The sequence below is a fragment of the Bufo gargarizans genome, chromosome 6 (assembly GCF_014858855.1).
Source record: "Bufo gargarizans isolate SCDJY-AF-19 chromosome 6, ASM1485885v1, whole genome shotgun sequence".
Classification (NCBI taxonomy): Eukaryota; Metazoa; Chordata; class Amphibia; order Anura; family Bufonidae; genus Bufo; species Bufo gargarizans.
This window is the reverse complement of record NC_058085.1, coordinates 388,951,234-388,975,491: the sequence shown is the minus strand read 5'-3', so window position 1 is coordinate 388,975,491 and position 24,258 is coordinate 388,951,234. Positions and strand designations below refer to the sequence as shown.

The 24,258-nt window shown below is 44.9% G+C and overlaps 1 protein-coding gene across 1 annotated transcript in view; it reads left to right on the top strand.

Annotated features, from left to right (window-relative positions):
• Positions 1–627: 627 nt before the first annotated feature.
• The window catches only part of LOC122941039 (ubiquitin domain-containing protein 1-like), a 49,598-nt gene continuing 25,967 nt past the window's right edge, over positions 628–24,258 (top strand). Inside the window, exon 1 of the mRNA XM_044298020.1 lies at positions 628–1,147. Within this exon, the coding sequence (XP_044153955.1) occupies positions 1,066–1,147 (82 nt within the window). The 5' untranslated portion in view covers positions 628–1,065. The remainder of the gene's footprint in view (positions 1,148–24,258) is intronic.

The window sequence follows — 24,258 nt, the reverse complement described above, 5'->3', positions numbered from 1 at the left end:
TTGGGTGAGGCCAGTTACACCACAAAACCAATATAAAATGACCTCACGCTCTCTGGGCACGTCCTGATAACAACCCACTGAAACCTCCCTCGTCAGCACCAGGCTGCAGACGCTTGTTCCAAAAACTAGTTCTTATCCTTCAGCCCAGCAGAGATTGCAATCTGCTGAAACCACCTTACAAGCCCTCCTGTGTTCTGGCCCAGCCAGGATACACCAGCTTTCTTTTAATCTCATTAAAACACAAGGCTTCCCCCCCCCCAGCAGGACCCCCAGCGCCCTCTTGCCCCCTGGTTTTATTATGTGTAGGGGGCAGGGGATCGCTGACCCTAGATTACTGCAGAAGATTCCTGTAGCCAGGGGATTAGAAGAACAGGACTAAGCACAGCAGGAGGAGAAGGGAGGGAGGGAGAGAGGGCTGATGCTGCAGGGAGATAGCAATAAAAAAAAAAAACACACAAAAAAAAAAGACCACAGCAGGAGAGCAGTGCTGCAAGGGTTAAGCTGAATGCAAGTGTGGAGCAGGAAGGAGAGTGCAAGGAAAGGCTGAGTGTCACATGCTCACCTGAATGGGGAGGAGTGAGGGAGAGGTGGATCTTTTTTTTTTTTTTTTTTGCAAGGGAAATTTTTTTTCCCAACAAACAAATAACACAAGCCTTTTATTTGCAAACAGGCTTGTAGGCTGTGGTATGCAGGAAGGGACTGGCCTGAGCTCCCCAGCCCTCCCTTATGACTACTGAAGCAAGGAAGCTGCAAGCCACTTTGCTGAAGGTTCCCAGGACATGTCTGCAAGCTTCTAGAGACTTAGTGGTGTCCTTCCCCATGCCCGGTGCTTCTGCTGCTGCCAGGCTCTGCACTTCCTGCATGCTGGCAGAGGGGAAAGCAGGAAATTGCCAGCCCAAGTGACATGAAGGAGGCAAAAGTTTGGGGAGGTCCTGTGTCCTGGAAGTAGGATCCCTTTGCCTTTTGCCTGGAGCTGCTCTTTTAGCAACCAGTTCGATTGATCACACTGGGGAACACGACTGGATCGAAGCTGTTGCATGGGGATTTGCTGACTACTGTCCTGCCATGGGAGGCTGCATGGGAAGACCGAGGGCTGACAACCAGAGATCCCAGTCCAGGGCCTCCACAAACACTCGCAAGAGAGCAGGTAATGTAGGATTTCACCATGTGACTGCAATGCACGCCAACCTCCACTGGGTGGCGGTGTGTTTAGTGGGGGAGAGTGTTTGTTTATTTATTTATTTACCCCCAGAGTTTGTTACATTGTATCCAGAACTTATGGTGTTTGTAGGAAACACTGAGCAGGAAATTGCAACATGGTTTAATCTCTGTGATGTTTGGGGCTGTGCCGCTCTTATATTTCTGCTCCATTTGGAGCTCTCCTTAGATCAATAATCTGATTATCAGATATGTCTGACTGTCATTAAGGTCATTGTAAATACCCCAGCAGCGGAAGAATTCATCATATCGCATTTGTCGATACTGTTTTACAGCCGTCAAGATCTTCTTTTTTGTCTGCTATTGCTCTCTGGAATCAGCCATTGTCTGTGTAGAGGCCTTAATTGGGATTAGAGACAGACAGACATTTTCACCTGTGGGCCCTGCATTCATGCCTAGGAATTAGGGGTCATGCACACGACCGTATTCTGCATTTTGTACGGATTGCACACGGACCCATGAATTTTTGTGGGTCCGCCAGAAAAAAACAAAACGGATGTGATCCATGTCCTGTCCGTATGTCCATTCAGCAAACTATAGACCAGGGATGCCCAACTTTGCGGCCCTCCAGCTGTTGCAAAACTACAACTCCCAGCATGCCCGGACAGCCTACAGCTATCAGGGCATGTGTAGTTTTGCAACAGCTGGAGGGCCGCAAGATGGGCAGCCCTGCTATAGACCAAATCCTATTCTTGTCTGTCTTGCAGATGAGTAGGCCTTTCTATTGAAGGGAGTGAGAAAAAATGTGGATTTCACACGGGGAAGGTGTCCGTAGTTTGCTGAGCGCACTAAGGACACGGTCATGAAGCCTTGTTCTGAAATCCTCAAACTATTTGGGGCCTGTTCACATCATGTTTGAGATGAAAAACTCCCCGCGTACACCCCCCATGGAAAGCTACAAAGTATCTCTCTCTATCGGTATATATTGGGACACGTCTCCCCTAGGCTCACATTGTCAGTGTAGCCTAATCTGCCATACCACATTAAAAGGTATGCCCGTGGAGCCCAAAAGGGTGGTGAATGGTGTCCTATGGGGTGATGTGAACAGGCCCTTATGTGTTTGCGTTCACATCTTGCTTTTGTGCGCAGTGGAGGTACATGGCGGCAATATTCTCTGACTTAGGCCTCCTGCGCACGAACGCGTGCGTCCCGTTGCCGTATTGCGGACTGCATTTGCAGATCCGCAATACACGGGTGCCGTTTCGTGGGCATTGAAGTTAATTGGTCCGCAAATCCAGAGATGCGGGACGGAAACACTACGGAGTGCTTCCGTGGGGTTTCGTCCCGTACTTAATTTCCACAAAAAGATAGGACATGTTTTATCTTTATGCAGAACGGCCGGATCGCGGACCCATTAAAGTGAATAGGCCCGCGATCCACTGCGGCTGCTCCATGGTCGGTGTTCGTGCATTGCAGCACGGCCACGGGGCGCACACGTTCGCGTGCAGGAGGCCTTATACTCCCCCTCTGTATCCTATGGGGAATGTATCCCACTCCAGTATATGCCTATACAGTGGGATATGCCTCAGCCTTCCCTTGGAGGTATATGTTGGGAGATCCTCATGAGATCTACCTCCCACATAGGCTTATAACGAGAATCTTTATACCTTGGCTTAAGTGTCTCTTTAGGTCCACAGGTAGTGGAAATGTGGATATTATTTTATTTTTTGTGTGTGTCTGGATTAGTGGGCATAAAAAATCACAGGGTATTAGAGTAGCAGCCAAATGGATGAAATGTCGGTGCGTAAACGGACACGTGGTGAGGTTTTTAAATCTGCAAAGTGACCCCTTCCTTCTGCAGGTTTTCCCCACAGATTTATCTCTACACAATGCATAGCAAACATATAGTATTTTCTTTTATTTTTTTATTGTATATGACTGGATGTACCCAAAAGTTGTATTAGAGTACACATCATGTATGAAATGGGAGGTACAGAAACCGACAAGTGAGAGTCGGGCTTGTGTTTGGGGTACAATATCCCCCTGGTTTAACAAGATGCCCTTGTGTTTAGAGGAAGGCCCTGAGGTGCGCCAAACCTGTCTGCCGGGCGCATGTAGCCAAGCTGTGCCTGCGCGTGGTGGTCATTGGCCAAACGTTTTTACCACAAATCCTTGCGGTCGTTGGCTGCCACAGCTGGGCTAGGCTTGCGTCCAATCGGGGCCGTACTCTTAAACTAGGTCATTGATTGGAACCAGGTGACTATCCTTTCCAGTCCACTGACAAACCGAGGCTACCTGTACACAATGGGGGTCATTTACTAAGACCGGCTTTTTATGCCAGTCTTAGATTCGCCTCTGCGCTGTATGTGCCTCGGTCATGAATTAGGCGCATCTACGGTATTCGTGCACCTGGAGTGGAGAGAAAAAACAATTACTCCCAATGCGGCCGGCAGCAGGATCTGCATGCGACTCGCCACAGAATGCAGTGCCTGGGCACTTTTTGAAGGGGAAAAAAAAAAAAAACGTCCTGGCAGTGAGTGGCCGGCGGATCTTTGTGCTGGGCCGCATTGTGTAGGAGTAGCCTGAGATGACGAGACAGAGCCTTGTAGGCAAATTTGACTCCTACCTTCAACTGGCCAGACAGTCCATGGCTTGCTTGCCCAAGGATGGTGTCTGGGCTTGGAGCGGACATGGGTAAGTATGCTCTACACCAAGGAAGGGGGGGGGGGTATGATACGTAGGGGGTACGCTGTGACTATCGGCCCATGTATACCTTGATCTGGCTCTGCATTGGGTTGTGTAAGATCAGTATGTCGGGGAAGGAAATGTCCATGTCTCAGATGTTTCGCTAAGAAATGGGAAATGCAACGTTCTGGACTTCTTGAGATTTGGTAGTTATGTGCCTGTCTGTCCCCAAGCAAATATTTTGGTGGCTTTCAGTTGGGACCTAATATAGGTTAGGCTACTTTCACACTTGTGTTTCTATTTTCTGGTATTGAGATCCGTCATAGGGTCTCAATACCGGAGAAAAACGCTTCGGTTTTGTCCCTATTCATTGTCAATGGGGACAAAACGTAACTGAACGGAAGGCTCCAAAATGTGTTCCTCTCCATTTTGTTGCGTTCCTATACCGGAGAGCAAACCGCAGCAAGCTGGAAGTTGTTGGTGAGAAACATCTATGCCGCCAGAAGTGTTACATGGCACCCATTGAAATCAAGGGATAGTCTGTAAAATGCACAGATGAGGTTGGTCTTCCACTTTGGTAACTAGAGGGGTTGTCCACTGTGCCCCCATTACATCTGGAGGTCCTATCAGGGCATGTGGACCATGGCTACATACAACAGTTTGCGACATGAAGATTGTCTGCATAGACCTCAGTTTCACTACTTGCATTCCCCACATAATAACAATTCTGGAGCATCATCTTTTCTTATAACTCTCTCTTTTCAGATTATTATTATTTATTATTATTATTTATTTCTCTCCCCCCCCCCCCCCCCCCCCTGTTATTCCTGTTAGAAGTTATGAATGACTTGCCAGCAGTCTGCAATAGAGGTTCAGATGGGTGTTACCAGGTGAAGGTGTGTTCCTGCACAGTCTGCCGGTGCCGTGGTAACTCCCCTCTGTACCATTATTTCAGACTGCTGGTAATTCGGTAGGAATGATGATGGAATTGCACAGCATAGTCATAAGCATAAATGCTCCAGAATTGTTATTACAGGGGGGATGCAAGTAGTTATTAAAACGGACATGTCAGGAGAGATGACGGGTCCTCTTTAAGCTTCGCACGAGTGAGCGCTTTTAGATCCGGCAGGTATGTTTGCCAGGTTGTGGCCAGATCTCCGTCAGTGCCCATTATATTTGGCTAGCAGGTATGGGGTAGCTTCCAGCAAGCTGTATCCAGACGTCTCCGGCACTAACAGCCTGCCAGAGATGTGAAACTAGCTTAAAGGGCATCAGCAGATTTGTACCTATGACACCGGCTGACCTGTATACTTTCACACTCGCGTTTTGGGCGGATCCGTCATGGATCTGCAAAAACATCCGTTAGAATAATGCGAACGGATCCGTTTGTATTATCTGTTACATAGCCAAGACGGATCCGTTTGCTATTGTGCCAGGGCGGATCCGTTTGGCTCGGCTTCGTCAAGCGGACAGCAAAACGCTGCAGGCGACCTCCAGAGCGGAATGGAGACTGAACGGAGGCAAACTGATGCATTCTGAGCGGATCCTTCTCCATTCAGAATGCATTAGGACAAAACTGATCCGTTTTGGAACCGCTTGTGAGAGCCCTGAACGGATCTCTCAAACGGAAAGCCAAAACATCTGTGTAAAAGTAGCTGTGCACTAGGCAGCTGAAGGCACCTGTGTTGGTCCCATGTTTATATGTGTCCGCATTGCTGAGAGAAATGATGTTTTAATACATGCAAATGAGCCTCTGGGAGCAACGGGGGCGTCGCCATTACACCTAGAGGCTCTGCTCTGTCTGTACCTGGCGCACCCTCTGCGCTTTGACAGGGCCGGGCAGTGTGAATGGCGGTAACATGTATTCCTAGACCACCCCCGTCCATATGCGCAGCATGGATAGTGATTTGTGGATACATACAAGGCCGATTGTGGCTTTCCCAGCCCTAGTTGGTGGGTAGGGGGCTTGGTTACTACTTTCCATTTTTGTATAGCCGGTAGAGGTTTGGGTTTTGTGGCATAAGCCCCAAATTTTGCACTTTGCGGAAGACATGGCCCCTGATTTTATCAAGGCCGACTTGTGCTACACTGGACTTGATACGGCCCGCGCTGCCTCCTCTTCGTCTCCATGCGCCGGTATGAAATCTACGGCAGCTCACCGTTTCTGGCATAAATAATAAAGAATTTACCTGCGGCCGATGCGCTCACCACACCTAATTTTCGTAGACTTGGCGAGGGCTGCGTAAAATGCCGATTGCAACTAGAAAAGTGCTTTACCAAAGAGAGATGTAAGGGGAGTAATACATTTGGGGCCCCCCCCCCCCCCCCCTAACCTTCTGCCTGCTAGTATTTCTATAAGGCTAGACCCACATAACCTGCATGCACCGCACTATAACCTGTATGACCGCTCTGGGGTGTGTATGACGTCCGCGAGCGTGGAGTTTAGCTCCAGCGGCAGTTTCGGGCGAGATTTGTACGTTATTATTATTTCATGTAGATGCGCAGAATTTGCATGTCCTCCCTTGCAGACCTTTTAACCAGCTCGGTGTAGATCAGGCATCCTCAAACTGCGGCCCTCCAGCTGTTGCAAAACTACAACTCCCAGCATGCCCGAACAGCCTACAGCCGGTTTAGGATGCCTGGTGTAGATGGTCGGCTCAAGGGACGCCCCATTTCTCTGCTCTTATTATGCGTCGTCTCTTCCTATTACTGCTCTACAGCCAGTAAACAAACTGTAGACTTTGTCTCGGACACATTCTCCTTCGGTTCATGTGATTTCGCCCTCTCTCCTTCGAGTTCCTCCTCACGAATGCCATATCTTCGGCCTGTCACGCCCGGTGTTGTGTCCTGGGTCTCTTAGCAACCGCCTGAGGATTTGTTGTGGATCTCTCTGGGTTTACTAGAAGTCAAAGGGGCAGATTTATGAAAACCTCTAAGGCCTGCTGAATGAAGATAGAAGGTTCTTCCATCCTCATTCAGCAGGACCTGCGCTGACGTCGCCATGTGGTGAGCGGACGTCAGCGCAGGTCCTGCAAGAAGAAGAAAGAAGACGATAACGGCTGCTCGATCGCGCGGAAAACTCGCCTGTGTGAAAGGGGCCTTACTCTTCCTCCTCCCCCCCATGATTCATATAAGAAATGACAATCAGACATCATACAGTACATGACAATCTCTTTCTAACAAAACTAGAATCGGCCCTGTACCTCACACCTTCAACTGCCTTTCTAGATCTTCAGCTTGGCGACTCGGGGGGGAGCGTCCTCTCTGCTGTAGCTCTTTCCTTGTAACATGTGGCTGGCGGCAGTTGAAGACTTACACTGAGCGTGTGCGACCACCTCAGTGAGGTGGACAAGAAGTAAGGTACAGAACAAACAGCAGGTGGCGCTATACAGAGGCATTTTATTCAATAGCTCACTGGCTATACAAAATTTGTAATTGCATGCAATTACAAAAGTATTCAGATCCAGGTGCTGGCTTGAAAAATGTAGGATATTTGGTGGCACAACCCCTAAGTAACAGCTGACCTTCAGTACAAAGCAGAGGGCCTCCTTACCTATAGGCCCTATAGCAGCGGCTAGCCCTTCTACCACCGCAGTAGCTTTATCTCGCGTCCACCTCTGTTTGCAGTTAGCGATGACCTACCTGGATCGTGGACTCTCCACCCTGTTGTTCTTTTAAGAATCAGCACATCAGTAAAATCACGGATCCGTGCCACCCGTCGTCATCGTATATCAGTTATAAATACAATGTACACCGTCGTCAATAGCTAATGGGCGTAAGAAACATAAATGTCTTCTCAATCAATAGTCCAGAGAGCAGAAAGAGTCGTAGCTAGGCATCCGTAATGTGGCGCCTCCGGAGAGCTGGGAGGTCAGAGGAGATGTAGTAGACTGAAAAGCATGGTGCTATGTACTAAGGCTACTTTCGCACCTGCGTTTGGTGCGGATCTGTCTTGTATCTGCACAGACGTCTCCGCACCGATAATGCAAACGCTTGTATCCATTCAGAACGGATCCGTTTGCATTATTCTTTCCAAAGAAAAGTCTAAGTCAAAACGGATCCGTCCTGACTTACATTGACTTTCAATGGGGGACGGATCCATTTTCAATTGCACCATATTGTGTCAGTGAAAAACGGATCCGTCCCCATTGACTTACATTGTAAGTGTAGACGGATCAGTTTGGCTCCTCATCGGCAGGCGGACACCAAACGCTGCAAGCTGCGTTTTAGTGTCCGCCTCAAAAGCGGAACGGAGACCAAACGCAGCCAAACTGATGCATTCTGAACTGATCCTTATCCATTCAGAATGCATTGGGGCTGAACTGATCCGTTTTGGGCCGCTTCCCAGAAACGCCAGTGTGAAAGTAGCCTTTAGCTGTTGGCCAAGTTGTCCAGGATTTTTGGAAAATTGTATGCAAAGGGTGAAGAGCCTTGGACCTGCTGCGATGGCGTCCGGTAGATGTGATTGCTGCAGTCAGTCACTTGCCTCAGTAGTCACGCTTGCACATATGGCGCATGACCGCGGGGTTGGCTGCAGTGGTCATGTCAATCATGTATGTGATATCATCGTGGCAGGTACCAACGGACTGGTGTTGCCGGAGTGGAGGAGGATATTTCTCCCCCCCCCCCCCCCAATCTCTTTTTATTCTCTAAAACTTGTAGATTTTATTTTAATGATTTTTTTTTCTGGACATGATTATGGGGGCGACCATCATGGCTGAGCTGTTCTTAAAGGCAATACCCCAAATTTTATCTGCCAGTTAAAAATCTGATAGTGGCACATATTGATTATTATTTTTTTTTCACGATCGGTTTTTATTTTCTTATTTTGTACATGGTGTTTTTTTTTGTTTTTTTTTCTGAACATTATCATGGGGGTGGCCATCTTTCTTGAGCTGTTTTTTAACAGCATTTACACAATATAAAAAAAAAATTGCTTTATGGCAGCCCCATGGGCTATAGACACCATGGACAGCAGGGGACCCTATTGACTTCTGTGGGAGAGTTTTCTAGGCATTCTCTGTGACCTGGGCAGAGGTAGTGAGGGAAATGATGACCTGTGATATCACCTATTGTGAATGGTGGATCATATCTATGATTGTAATCCTGCTTGTGATGATAATGAGATGACTGCTGACAAGTGGTTTGTGCAGACCAAGAAGTGATGTCTATTACTTATTATAAAGGCGGGTTTACACAGGTTGATGGAACAGTCAGTTGTCGGGAAGGAAGCGTTTCCTCCTGACAGTGCTCGCTCAGTGAAGGAGACACATTTTACATGCAGCGATCTCCTTCACAGTATGAGGACAAATGATCGATATTCCCCATACAGAATCATTGTTTCTGGGCAGCAGATTGCTGTTTAGACCGCACTATCTGCTGCCCAGGAACGGTGATTGGACCGTCTGCACGAATGACAGGATCACTCGATGAATGTGCGTTTCGCTCATTCATAGGGTGATCGGCGGCACATTTAGATGGCCAGATTATCGGGAATGAGCGTTCACAGGAACGGTGGTCGTTCAGGATAATATGGCCAATTATTGGTACGTGTAAATCTACCTGAAGACTGTATTAGACTGCGGAATGCTTGCTAACGAGCCTTCAGGGTAACGCTTGTTAGCGAGGGTCTGGCAGTGTAATGCCTCATTCACTCGTCAGTGTTTTCCCGTCAATAATTTTGAGCCGAAACCTCTAAACACAGAACAGGAGGAGATCTTCCCTTATTCCTTATGTCTGTGGAGGCTCCAATCCTGGTTTTGGCTTCCAATCACTGACGTGTGAATGAGGCCTAACGCTGCTGCCGATTACCAGATGGACGAGCAAACGTTTGCTCGTTTATCAAGCAAATCAAGTCTTTCAACAGGTTTAAAAATCATTGTTTGCCGGCAGCAGATTGTGATTAGACCTAACGATCTGCCGCTTGCAAACAATGGTTCAGGGAAGATCAATGGCATAACGATCGCTACTCCCCATACTGTGGAGGAGATCGCTGCATGTAATAGCAGTGCTCTCCTTCGCTGCCGGGAAGGAAGTCTTCTCTCCCAACAATCGCCTGGCTGTCTAATGCAGCCGTTTGGGTTATAATAACATCGCCAGAAATTCTTTAAATATGTTTAACATAAAAACTTGATTTAAACAATAGGTCGTTTTCTGATGACACATTCCCGTTAACGGAAGCAGCGTTTTGTAAGTCCGATATTTTGCACGTCTTGTAAAGAATCTGATTATATGAAGTGTGTAAACTTCTGGAAAGTGACAACCTTTGGGCCAGATAAGTGGTTTTGCAGCTGTCTTCTTACATTCCACGTAATGGGCAATAACCGGTTTCCTCTACATCTGTACAGCGCGATGCAGCTGCTCCCCGAATAGACAGAGCGCTCCCCCCCCCCCCCCTGAAGAATGGACTGGTTCTGTGTTCGTTCAGCTGACGGCGCTCTCGCCCGACTGTCTCATACGCATTAGAGCTTGCGTGTGATCTGACTGCGTAAAGGCTCATTCACACAACCGTATGTATTTTGCAGTCAGCAAAAAAAATACGGATGACGTCCATGTACGTTCTGTATGTTGCTGAACGGAACAGCTGGCCCCTAATAGAACAGTCCTGTCCTTGTCCGTAATGCGGACAATAATAGGACATGTTCTATTTTTTTGGGCCCATTGAATTGAATGGTTCCACATACGGTCCGCCAAAAAAATAAATGGAATGGACACGGAAAGAAAATATGTTCGTGTGCATGAGCCCTAAAGGGGAGTAATCAACTAATCTCCCCAAAAGGATAGTTTTGTTGGACATGTTGAAATTCAACATGTCCAATGTTCCTTTCTGCTGACATCATTTATTTTATTTTTTTCTAATGATTTTTATTCTCCATACAATGGCCTGTTCTGTTCCTCAGTTTTTGCTACTAGAAGTTTCTTAATTTAATCTGGGGGTGTCCCTGCACAGTCTGACGCTATCCAGTCAATGCTTCCATGGTCAGACTAAGCAGAGGAATTGCACAAAAGACTTAGATGAAAAGATTTTCCAGAAATGGGATTTGTGTGGGTAATAAAATTATTTACCAAAACGGGCATTTCAGGAGAGGTGACGGCCTGACGGGGTCTTCTGACTTGAAAGTTCTACAACTTTTAATTGGGATGTCCAAGATTTTGATATCAATGGCTTATCCTCAGGATGGGTCATCGGTATCTGGTTGGTGGAGGTCCGCGGATAGAAGAGACATTGGTGCCCCGGTGAGCGCTGCAGCCTCTTCCTAGGACATGTGACGACACGTTCATCGGTCACGTGGCCTAGGCGGAGTTCAGTCCCATTCCAGTGAATGAGGCTGAGCGCTGTGCTTGGTAAGCTGCTAGAAGGCGGCTGCGCGCCCCTTAAAAAGCTGATGGGGGGGAGGGTGCCAGTTGTCGAACTCCCACCAATCTGATATTGATGACCTATCATAGATTGTAAGCTCTTGCGCGCAGGGGCCTGGCTCCTAGTGTTTGTTGTATATTAGCCAGTTACTTTTGTTTTGTACATGAACCCTATGAATTTGTAAAGCGCTGCGGAATATGGTGGCGCTATATAAATATTATTATTAATAATAATATCATCATCCTGAGTAGAGATGAGCGAATTTCCACTTATGAAATTCGTTCACACTTATTGCGTTATGGATTTCGTTACCATGGACCATAACGCAATTCTATAACGGAACGCCTTTAGAGACAATCCGTTATTCATTCTGTCATAATAGAAGCCTATGGGCTGGAAACGGGACGGATCCGTTTTGCAGCCCATAGGCTTCTATGATGACGGAATGAATAACGGAATGCCTCCCGTCCTAGAATTGCGTTATGGTCCGTGGTAACGGAATCCATAACGCAATTCACCTTTAACCAATAAACAAAATGTAAACGAGTTTCAAAATCTGAAATTCGCTCGTCTCTAATCCTGAGGATAAGTAATCAATAATAAAAAAAATCGGAAAACCCCTTAAGTTCTACTTTGTTTCAGTTCCTTACAATTTTTTTATAAAACCTTTTTTGTTTACATTCGGAGGCAGTAATCCTGCGCTCAGCCGAGACATGAACACAATTTGTATCCAGTGTGAACAATGCTCTATGAGCGAAACAGCCTCCAGGCTGATACATTGTAGCAAACTGCCAGTGAGCTATGTGCTGCGTGTGACGTCTTTAACATACAGACCATTGTACTGCACACAAGGGAATGCACTCCACAGTAACAAACCAGCATGTGCTTAGCCCTGTTCTCCGCAGTGAACGTGTGTGTTCTTATTCACTGACAGCAAGCGAATATAATAAAAATGAGGAGGAATGGAAATACATTATTCAGTCTATTAAAGTTGTAAAACTTTTTATGTACACTGACATTAATAAAGGGGTTGTACAACGTATTATGATCCATTCTGGAAATGTTTTAGAATAATAAAAGAGTGCACATTTTCGGTGCTGCCGCCTGCAGCGGCCGGGCTCATCATCGCGAACGCTCAGGTGTGAACCCAGGGTAAAAGCCTGAAGTGGGTTGTAAGGGAATGTGAAATATTCCTGCTGGATCCACTTCTGGCTTTGATTTTAAAAGAAGGTCTCCTAAAAATCTGTGTGTGACACCACCGCAAGGCCTAGTTCACACTACAGGTATTTCCATCAGTTACTATCGGCACCTGGTCTTGGCTCACAAGTCACAATAACTGATGGAAATGACTGAAATGTGAGCTCAGCCTTTGGATACTTTCACACTAGCGTTTTTGTTTTCCAGCGTTGAGTTCCGTCCTAGGGGCTCAATACCGGAAAATAACTGATCAGTTTTATCCTAATGCATTCTGAATGGAGAGCAATCCGTTCAGGATGCATCAGTTCAGTCCCTATTAAGTTTTTGGGATGGAAAAAATACCGCAGCGTGCTACAGTTTTCTCTCCGGCCAAAAATCCTGATCACTTGCCGGAATTACATTGAAGTGTATTAGTCCCGGATCTGGTATTGTGTTACGGCAAAACGTATCCAGCTTTCCGGTCATGTGAATTCCGTATTGTGGATGTGGACCCATTGACCTGAATAGGTCCACAATCTGCAAGGTATGGAGTGGAGGACCACGGAAGCACTCGGAAGCGCTTCCATGGTCTTTGGGGTCCGCACTGCAAAAGATAGAACATGTTCTATCTTTAGCTGTATATTGCGGACCCATTCAAGTCAATGAGTCCGCACTTAATATGGAATTCACACGGCCGGTGTCGGCTTAGTTTGTTCGTGTGAATGAGGCCTTAGGCTGCTTTGTATTTTGCTTGCAGTCGCAGAAACCTTCCTCTGTGTGCATTTGAGAGCAGAGTCTATCCTCTATCTAATCCCCTACCTTTCAGCATTTCCCTATTTATTTATTTATTTATTTATTTATTTTATTTTATTTATTTATTTTATTTATTTATTTATTTTGTAATGCTTCCTCTTAGGAAAGCTGGGTCATTCTAGCAAACATTTGGATCCCAAAAGCATCGTGGCAGAGCTGTCTGAATAGTAAATCTGACTAGTAATGGCGCCATATTGGAACCAGCCGTATAAATATCACTGTCTAGTATGCTCACCATTTAGGCGCCTTTCACACGAGCGGGTTTTCCACGCTGGTTCAATGCGTGACGTGAACACACTGAATCCGGACCCATTCATTTCAATGTATTTGTGCACATGAGCGGCGTTTTTCACGCACGTGAAAATCACAGCACGTTCTATATTCTGCGTTTTTCACGCAGACCTGACCCCATAGAAGTGAATGGGGCTTCAGTGAAAAACGCATCGAAGCAGGTGCGGATGCGATGCGTTTTTCACTGATGGTTGCTAAGAGATGTTGTTTGTAAACCTTCCGTTTTTTTTTATCACGCGCGTGAAAAACGCATCAAAACGTATTGCACCCGCGCGGAAACAACTGAACGCAATCGCAGACAAAACTGACTGAACTTGCTTACAAAATGGTGCGAGTTTCACTGACCGCATCCGGACCTAATCCGTCACGCTCGTGTGAAAGAGGCCTAAGGCTGGGTTCACACCTGAGCGTTTTACAGCGCGTTCCTACGCGCTGTAAAACGCACAACAGGCAAGAACCAATGATTCCCTATGGGAATGGTTCTCACCTGGGCGTTTTACAGCGCGTACGATCGCGCTGTAAAACGCCCGACGCTCAAACAAGTGCTTGAGCTTTTTTTTGGGCGTTTGTCGCGCGTTCCCGGACATAGATATTCGGAAACGCGCGACAATGTGTGCACGCCTGTCTCTGTATGCGCGATTGTAAACGCCCGTACAATCGCGCATACAGAGCGCTCGTTTCAGAACGCTCAGGTCTGAACCCAGCCTTAGGGTTTAGAAAAGCTGGGTCAGAGAATAGCTATCCTAACAACGTAAGAGGGTGACTCGCGGATTTATATTGAACTTGGTCCTCATTTGCACGACTGCACTTTTGGTCTGTGCCCGATCCGCATACATTGCGGATCACACGTGGACCCATTTATTTCTGTGGGGCTGCAAACAATGCGGACAGCACACGGATGTCATACAAGTGCTGTTCACATCCGTGTGGCCGTGCTGCGAATGATCGAATTTGTCCTACTCTTGTCTGTTTTGCAGACAACATTAGGCTTTATGAAAATGGGGCCCATGAAAATTGCGAGATGCACAAGGCCGGGACCGGCATTTTGCAGATCCGTAGTTTGCGGGCCGCAAAACAGATATATGGCCATGTGAAGGTAGCCTTAAGGCTCGTGCACACGACCATTGTTTGTTTTGCGGTCCGCCGCAAAACATTGATACCGGCTGTGAGCGTTCTGCATTTTACGGATATTGAGCGATCAATTTTTTTTTTTTAATGCAAATCTATTGAAGTGAATGGATCCGCATACGAGCAGCACGGAAACGGTAAAGGAAAAAAAACAACGTGTGTGTGCATGAGCCCTTAGTCTGATATTGAGCGGTTACCAGGCCTGATATGTGCGGTAAAGCCAGACTGCGGTGACGTGGAGCTGAGGGTTGTGTTTAATTCATTGACATCCTGCTATTAGAGGTGTCTTCTTTCTCTTTGTCAGGAGGGGGTTGGGTTGGAGGTGAATTCACTTGTTATAGTAACTGCAGTAATGAGCGCTTCTCCATTTCAATTGTTCGCGAGCAGACGGCTGGAGGGCGGCTGACGCCTCTGGATCGGGCTCAGCACGCCGCCGCCTCATCCTTAATTACATAGATAAGCGAGGATACATATAATAGCTGGGCCGGCTCTTTTCATCTCTCCTAATTTTTGGGACTTGTTTTGGTTTCACTGCTGGTGAGCTGGTTTTTCAGTGAAAGGGCTAGGCACTGACTTAATTGGCCCCCCCCCCCCCCCCCATCCTAGACTAAAGATATTATATAAGTGGCATATGCCAACCTTTGAACGCCATTTTACGGCTTACATAAAGAGTTATTGAGTAACGTGATGGACTATGTAACTTTCTAGGTACATTGCATTATTCATCTTCTACAGTTCATGGGTTACATTTTGTATTATGCTCCAGAGCTGTATGCACAATTCTGGAGTATTCCGAGCTGAAATCCCCCAGCCTTTCCTGCTTGTTCAATGTCTCCATGGAAAATGCTGTTGTGATTTGCGTTCAGGGAAGTGTCCTTACTCCACGTACCGTACAGTCGGCTCGCGTAGGAAAAAAAATAGCAGTCCTAATGGATTGTGGGTTCTTTCAGGAGCATGGATACAAAGGTTTCTTTACCCCAGAATAGTTGTGAATGCAGCTCTGGAGTAGAATGCAGGATAAGTAACTCAGGATCTGTACAGGATAAATAATGCAATGTACAGTTGTGTTCAAAATAATAGCAGTCGGACATCACTAAGCTGATCAGTCACTGTTTTTGGTAGAAATTATATTTCTACATGGCAAATAATTTACTAGCAGGTTTAGTAGAATAATAGAAATCCAACATACCCAACAGTCATGACATGCATGCTGCTGATTCTGTGTAATTGAATCACTAATTGAAAGGGGCATGTTCAAAATAATAGCAGTGTGGAGTTCAATGAGTGAGGTCATTCATTCTTTGAAAAACAGATGGCAATTATTGCCCTTAAGGAAGGAAGGCAGCAAATGTAGCACATGCCGGTTACAGTGCATTTCTCTCTGAAATGCTGAGGAAAATGGGTCGTTCCAGACATTGTTCAGAAGAACGGCGTACCTTGATTAAAAAGTTGATTGGAGAGGGGAAAACCTATAATGAAGTGCAGAAAAGGATAGGCTGCTAAGCTAAAATGATCTGAAAGACGTGGAAGAAAGCGAAAAACTACCATTTGAATGGATAGAAGAATAACCAAAATGGCAAGGACTCGGTCAACAATCTGCTCCAGGAAGATCAAAGAAGGTCTAAAGTTACCTGTGAGTCCTGTTACAATGAGAAGACGCCTATGTGAAGCCAAGCTATCTGCAAGAAGCCCCAAGCAAAGTCCCACTGTGGGAAATAAAAAATGTTCTGAAGAGGTTACAATTTGCCAAAGAGCACACTGACGGCCTAAAGAGACATTCTGTGGACTGATGAAAGTAAGATTGTTCTTTTTCGGTCCAGTGGCCGGAGACAGTTTGTCAGACGACCCCCAAACACTGAATTCAGCCACAGTGCACTGTGAAGAACGTGAAGCATGGTGGAGCAAGCATCATGATATGGGGATGTTCTCATACTACGGGGTTGGGCCTATATCGCAGACCAGGGATCATGGATCAGTGTGAATACATCAGAATACTTGAAGAGGTCATGCTGCCTTATGCTGAAGAGGAAATGCCCTTGAAATGGGTGCTCCAACAAGACAACGACCCCAAACACACCAGTAAACAAGCAACATCTTGGTTCCAGACCAACAAGATTGACGTTATGGAGCGGCCGGCCCAATCCCCGGATCTTAATCCAATAGAAAACTTGTGGGGTGACATCAAAAATGCAGTTTCTGAGGCAAAACCAAGAAATGGAGAAGAACTGTGGAATGTAGTCCAATCATCCTGGGCTGGAATACCTGTTCACAGGGGCCAGAAGGTGGTGACTCCGAGCAACACAGACGTCCAGCAGTTCTCAGAAACAGCGGTTATACAACTAGATAGTAGTGACGGGATTCAAAGGAAAGCAAAATCTTCAAATCTTCAACTTTTTCAGTTTATATAGTGAATGTTTGAGTTTGTTAAGAAGAATACAAACACTGCTATTTTTTTGAACAGTCTAATATTCACTTTTCTTCAATTTTTTTTTTTTTTTTTTGGAGGAACAACACAAATTTGATATATTTTTCTTCATGTTTTGATTTGGAATAGAATGTGTAGTGTTCCCAATGCATCTGCGTGTCTGGAAATAAAAGCTATTGGAAGCATTTTAAGCCTAATTCACTTTTTTTAAACACAATGCTATATACACCATGACTGCACCAGCAGAATAATGAATGCAGCTCTGGAGTATAATACAGGATGTAACTCAGGATCAGTACAGGATAAGTAATGTATGTACACAGTGACTGCACCAGCAGAATAATGAATGCAGCTCTGGAGTATAATACAGGATGTAACTCAGGATCAGTGCAGGATAAGTAATGTATGTACTCAGTGATTGCACCAGCAGAATAGCGAGTGCAGCTCTGGAGTATAATACAGGATGTAACTCAGGATCAGTGCAGGATAAGTAATGTATGTACTCAGTGATTGCACCAGCAGAATAGCGAGTGCAGCTCTGGAGTATAATACAGGATGTAACTCAGGATCAGTGCAGGATAAGTAATGTATGTACTCAGTGATTGCACCAGCAGAATAGCGAGTGCAGCTCTGGAGTATAATACAGGATGTAACTCAGGATCAGTACAGGATAAGTAATGTATGTACACAGTGACTCCTCCAGCAGAATAGAGAGTGCAGCTCTGGAGTATAATACAAGATGTAAAGCCTCATTCACACTTGTGTGCTATACATGTTCTTCATGGATGGCACACGTCCCCGTTTATTTTATTGTGTGTATTCACACATCAGTGTTTTACCACAGTCCGTGGCTCCATGTTTTTAGCACAGATGCACGCTCTATTTGTTCGTGTTCACTGATCCATCACGTCCTTTATAGTCTATGGGTCCATGAAAACCACGGATCCAACACGGACGCCATCTGTGTTGCATTTGTGTTTCATGGATCATTGAAAATTATTTTTCAGTTGTTCAGTGTCAGTCAAACACGGATCCTTCACGGATGCATCACTGACGTGTGAATGAATGAGGCTCAACTCGGGATCAGTACAGGATAAGTAATGTAATGTATGTACACAGTTACTGCACCAGCAGAATAGTGAGTGCAGCTCTGGAGTATAATACAGGATGCAAATCTGGATCAGTACAGGATAAGTAATGTAGGTACATAGTGACTGCACCAGCAGAATAGTGAGTGCAGCTCTGGAGTATAATACAGGATGCAAATCTGGATCAGTACAGGATAAGTAATGTAGGTACATAGTGACTGCACCAGCAGAATAGTAAGTGCAGCTCTGGAGTATAATACAGGATGCAAATCTGGATCAGCAGATAAGTAATCTATGCACAGATTTACTCAATGTATTATGTAGAATAATTCTTACGTGCAAAGGTTGACATACCCTTCAAGAAATTCCTCCACCCTTTTTTATGGACTTTGGCCACAGCTGCAGAATTTTACCTCTGCTTACAACAACCTGCAGTCTGTGAATGGGGCACAACCACAGGCTGGCATAAAGCACACGGGCTGCATTGCCGTAGAATGCTTTGCCACTAAAGGAGATATTTCATAATTTGTGTTAGGCTCTAGCTGAAATGAGCGCTGCAAATTCTGTGCACTTTTCTGTCATTGTCCCAGGTATTTTTCTCTCATTGTTTTGTGATAACATGGTGATGGTGTGGCTTTCAGCAGCAGGTACACACAGGTACGCACCGCTCTTGCCTCCTGCCGTACATTAAACACAAGTAAGAACAGAGTTCAGATACGGTTAGATTTTATTACGTGTTGGACAGATTATATACTTTGGCTCCTGACTGTACCCGAGCAGAAAACATTACATCAGTATAGTGTGTTCTTGTGTTTCGTACTTTTACATATTTTTTTTTTCTTTTTTAAAACCACATGCACAGATCCGTATTACAGCTGACTTTTACTTACATACATACATACATATTCTCTCCTAAAGCCAGTCTTCTTGAGGAGAATATCTCCCACATACGGCACCGATGGATTATCTAACTCCGTTATGCATCACTCCCGAATTGTCTCCGTTATAACGCCTAGAATATAACTTCTATCTTGAGGATACAATTAGAACTACTATAATACTGCCTCCTATGTCCAAGAATATAATTACTAGAATACTGCCTCGTATGTCCAAGAATATAATTACTAGAATATTGCCCTCCTACATACAAGAATATAACTACTATAATACTGCCTCCTACATACAGTACAGACCAAAAGTTTGGACACACCTTCTCATTAAAAGAGTTTTCTTTATTTTCATGACTATTAAAATTGTAGATTCACACTGAAGGCATCAAAACTATGAATTAACACATGTGGAATTATATACATAACAAAAAAGTGTGAAACAACTGAAAATATGTCATATTCTAGGTTCTTCAAAGTAGCCACCTTTTGCTTTGATTACTGCTTTGCACACTCTTCATTCTCTTGATGAGCTTCAAGAGGTAGTCACCTGAAATGGTTTTCACTTCACAGGTGTGCCCTGTCAGGTTTAATAAGTGGGATTTCTTGCCTTATAAATGGGGTTGGGACCATCAGTTGCGTTGAGGAGAAGTCAGGTGGATACACAGCTGATAGTCCTACTGAATAGACTGTTAGCTGCTTTTTTCTTGCCATAATAAAAATTCTAAGTAAAGAAAAACGAGTGGCCATCGTTACTTTAAGAAATGAAGGTCAGTCAGTCCGAAAAATTGGGAAAACTTTGAAAGTGTCCCCAAGTGCAGTCACAAAAACCATCAAGCGCTACAAAGAAACTGGCTCACATGCGGACCACCCCAGGAAAGGAAGACCAAGAGTCACCTCTGCTGCGGAGGATAAGTTCATCCGAGTCACCAGCCTCAGAAATCGCAGGTTAACAGCAGCTCAGATTAGAGACCAGGTCAATGCCACACAGAGTTCTAGCAGCAGACACATCTCTAGAACAACTGTTAAGAGGAGACTGTGTGAATCAGGCCTTCATGGTAGAATATCTGCTAGGAAACCACTGCTAAGGACAGGCAACAAGCAGAAGAGACTTGTTTGGGCTAAAGAACACAAGGAATGGACATTAGACCAGTGGAAATCTGTGCTTTGGTCTGATGAGTCCAAATTTGAGATCTTTGGTTCCAACCACCGTGTCTTTGTGCGACACAGAAAAGGTGAACGGATGGACTCTACATGCCTGGTTCCCACCGTGAAGCATGGAGGAGGAGGTGTGATGGTGTGGGGGTGCTTTGCTGGTGACACTGTTGGGGATTTATTCAAAATTGAAGGCATACTGAACCAGCATGGCTACCACAGCATCTTGCAGCGGCATGCTATTCCACCCGGTTTGCGTTTAGTTGGACCATCATTTTTCAACAGGACAATGACCCCAAACACACCCCCAGGCTGTGTAAGGGCTATTTGACCATGAAGGAGAGTGATGGGGTGCTGCGCCAGATGACCTGGCCTCCACAGTCACCGGACCTGAACCCAATCGAGATGGTTTGGGGTGAGCTGGACCGTAGAGTGAAGGCAAAAGGGCCAACACATGCTAAGCATCTCTGGGAACTCCTTCAAGACTGTTGGAAGACCATTTCAGGTGACTACCTCTTGAAGCTCATCAAGAGAATGCCAAGAGTGTGCAAAGCAGTAAGCAAAGCAAAAGGTGGCTACTTTGAAGAACCTAGAATATGACATATTTTCAGTTGTTTCACACTTTTTTGTTATGTATATAATTCCACATGTGTTAATTCATAGTTTTGATGCCTTCAGTGTGAATCTACAATTTTCATAGTCGTGAAAATAAAGAAAACTCTTTGAATGAGAAGGTGGTCCGTACAGTCTGTACTGTATATGAACAAGATTCTGCTGAATGAGATACAAAACTGGGTAATTCTCTCACGTGTTTGATGCCGCCAACACAGGAATTGCCATATAAACTTTACATTTATATAACTTATACATTTTAATGTTCTGTGAATAAGACACATCAAACCTGTTCAGTTCAGCATTTACTATGTTTTCCAAGTCGATGCCCTGGTGACTAATTTAGCGATACTGAAATTGCATGTAATTATATTGTTTTGTTGTGAGCGCTGCTACAATACTCACATGTTGGCTGTGAATGATACAGGTATCGGCCCTAAAAGGAATCGTTCAAAATAGAACGTCTCCGCGGGCTCGCTGTCTGCTAGGGATTAAGGCGCCGAGTACCAAGAGAAATTACTCCCCTAATGTTTGGAATAAAAAAAAATGTATAACAATAGAGAGAAATGTATTGTCCTGAATAAAATATTGTGGGTAAATTGCAGGTTTGTTCATTAACTTCTAGTAGGAATATAAAAAGTATGGGCACAACATAAACCTCTATGAAACAATTCTGTTCTAACAGTAGAAACTATTTCCTGTTGCTGGAGATGGCTTCTCGTAATTCCTCCTAGAGCACTTGCAGTAGACTGGTAGTCCTTGTTTGCTGCATCAAAGTAGTCGTCTTTGCTGTATAGCCTGGGACAGTATGAGCAGAGTCATCTCCATATTAGAGGACGGTGGATTTAATTACTGCTGGAGGCCCCGGGTAAGGCAGGCTAATAACACTTCCCACTACACAGAGGCGCAGTATACAGCTACCCTGTCACTCCCGCTATAAAGTGTGCTGTACTGATCATATAGGAAGGTTAAGTGTGTCGTCAGGGGGATGGCTGCAGTGCTACAGCCCCCTTTCGCCGGATAAACTACAGGGATGATGAGAGTCTGGTCCGCAGCGATCTGATATTTCTGGTGTATTATGGATATTGGGCAATATCGCTCTAACTTCATTTTGTCGGGTCATAAAAAATAAAAAAAAGTGAATCGGGCCCCCCGTGGAGTGTATCTAGGGTATTGGCACTATCCATTTCCAGGGACTGCCCTGAAGAACCACATAGCACTACGCCCCCCCATCATTTCATCTTATTTTGAATATGTTTGTTTTTATAGCACTTTTTCTTCAACTCTAGAAACCCTCAAATGTGCATACGTGACATGACTTGGATGACGAACATGTTAGGTAGTCAGTCGTTTAGTCACCCTCGTCATGCAGGATTCCTTCACGGTGACATGCAGGTTATTTCGTTAACGTCATTTCACCGGTTAGATCCGGTTATTTATCTTCATTGCAGACTGCTAGCAGTACATTCACAACTTCTAGCAGGAATAATAAAGGCATGACCTAGCACAGAGTCATAAGAATAGATGCTCCAGAGTTATTACGTAGGAAATGTAAGTAGTTAGGATAGGGGCTCATTTAGATAGCTGTATGTATTTTGCTGTCGGCAAAAAATGCAGATCCATTTTTACGGACATTTCAGCATGTCCGCAAAAAAAGTATTGCATTCCGCATTCTTGCGGACCCATTAACTTCAGTGGGGCCACGTACTGATTTTCACTGTTTAGTATAAGACATGTTTTATTTGTTTTGCGGAGTTGTGGAACGCGAGAAAAGATGCGGACAGCACACAGCCGACACGTGGTGCGCTCTCCTTCACTTTCAGGGACCCCTGTTAGAGATGGGTGGGACCCGCACCTGTCCGACTTTGATGGCATATCCTAGCAATAACTTAAGTGTTACTTGTGTCTCATCATAAATTCAGATGGCTGATCTGTCCCTCCCCATGCTTTAAACTGCTGCTTTGCTTATTTGGTTTGCATATGGCATATAAGCACAGGTTCACCATTAGGGTGACTATAAATCAAAAAGATGATTTTGGTGTCTGTTGGACATATACTATGGAGAACCGCCTTCAGTAACCCAAGTTTCCCAGGACTATGTAGTGGAATCCATTGTACCTACTTGGACTCCATTCATACTGGGCAGCAAACATTGCCCGGCCATCGTCGTTCTCGCCCTTCATAGATTGGAAGGTCCGGACTGCAGGTGCTCTCATGCAGTGGTACTGAATACGGTTCTTGGCGTTGCGGCCCTCTTGCTATAAATAATGCATGCGCGTGCAAGGTAATGTGATCTCCGCTGTTTGAGAAGAATGACTCTGATCAGATAATATTTCTTCCTTTCTCTCAGGACAATGCGGCTCCTTATCTCACAGCTGCTGGCGACGTTCTGTTATAGCTGAGCTTTTTATTTCTTGTGTGTGTGTTGGTGTTTTTTCATTTTTTTTTCTTTATGTAGTTTGATTAGTGTTTTTTATTTTTTAGTATTTGCTGCAAATTTCACCCTATACATTGCAAAAAAATAAAAATAAAAGTAGAAATATATAGCAGAACTGGACATGCTGCGGATTTAAAGTTTGTACCACAGATCAATTTCTATTACAATTTTTTTTTTTTTTTCTTTCAGGGTGTAAGGCCTCATGCACACGACCGTTGTGTGCATCCATGGCCGTTGTGCCGTTTTCAGTTTTTTTTTTTTTTTTTTTGCGAACCCATTGACTTTCAATGGGTCCGTGGAAAAATCGGAAAATGCACCGTTTGGCAGCCGCATCCGTGATCCGTGTTTCCCGGCCGTGAAAAAAATATGACCTGTCCTATTTTTTTTTTCACGGCCAACGGTTCACAGACCCATTCAAGTAAATGGGTCCGTGAAAAAACACGGATGCACACAAGATTGTCATCCGTGTCTGTTTTTTCCTATCATTTCAATGGCAAACTTGACTTTGATTTATTTATTTTTTTCATTTTTCATGTCCGTGGATCCTCTAAAAATCAAGGAAGACCCACGGACGAAAAAACGATCACTGACCTACGGACCCCGTTTTTGCGGACAAAAAAACGGTCGTGTGCATGAGGCCTAAATCTAATTTGCTTTGTTGGTACAGTACTGTTGCTGTCTATTTTATGCCTGCAGCCCCGCAGGGAAAAATCCACAATGTATCTGCCACATGTGAACATACACTTCAAGGGCAATTCAAGTAACAGTTTAAAGAAAAAATGATAAAGAAGTTTTTTCCCCTTTTATATTTTATCTTGTGTTTTTATTGTCTCCCTCTGCTGACGAATAACTTTATATCACCTTCCAAGAGTGGTGGGGAAGAGACGGCCATGCTTTAAGCTAGCGCCTGGTTTGTGAAACTGTTATTCATGCCCATTAGGCAATTGTTCTGCCAGTCTGAAATAAAATATCATCCCCAGCCTCCTATGTACAAGACTATAACTACTATAATACTGCTTCTATGTACAAGACTATAACTACTATAA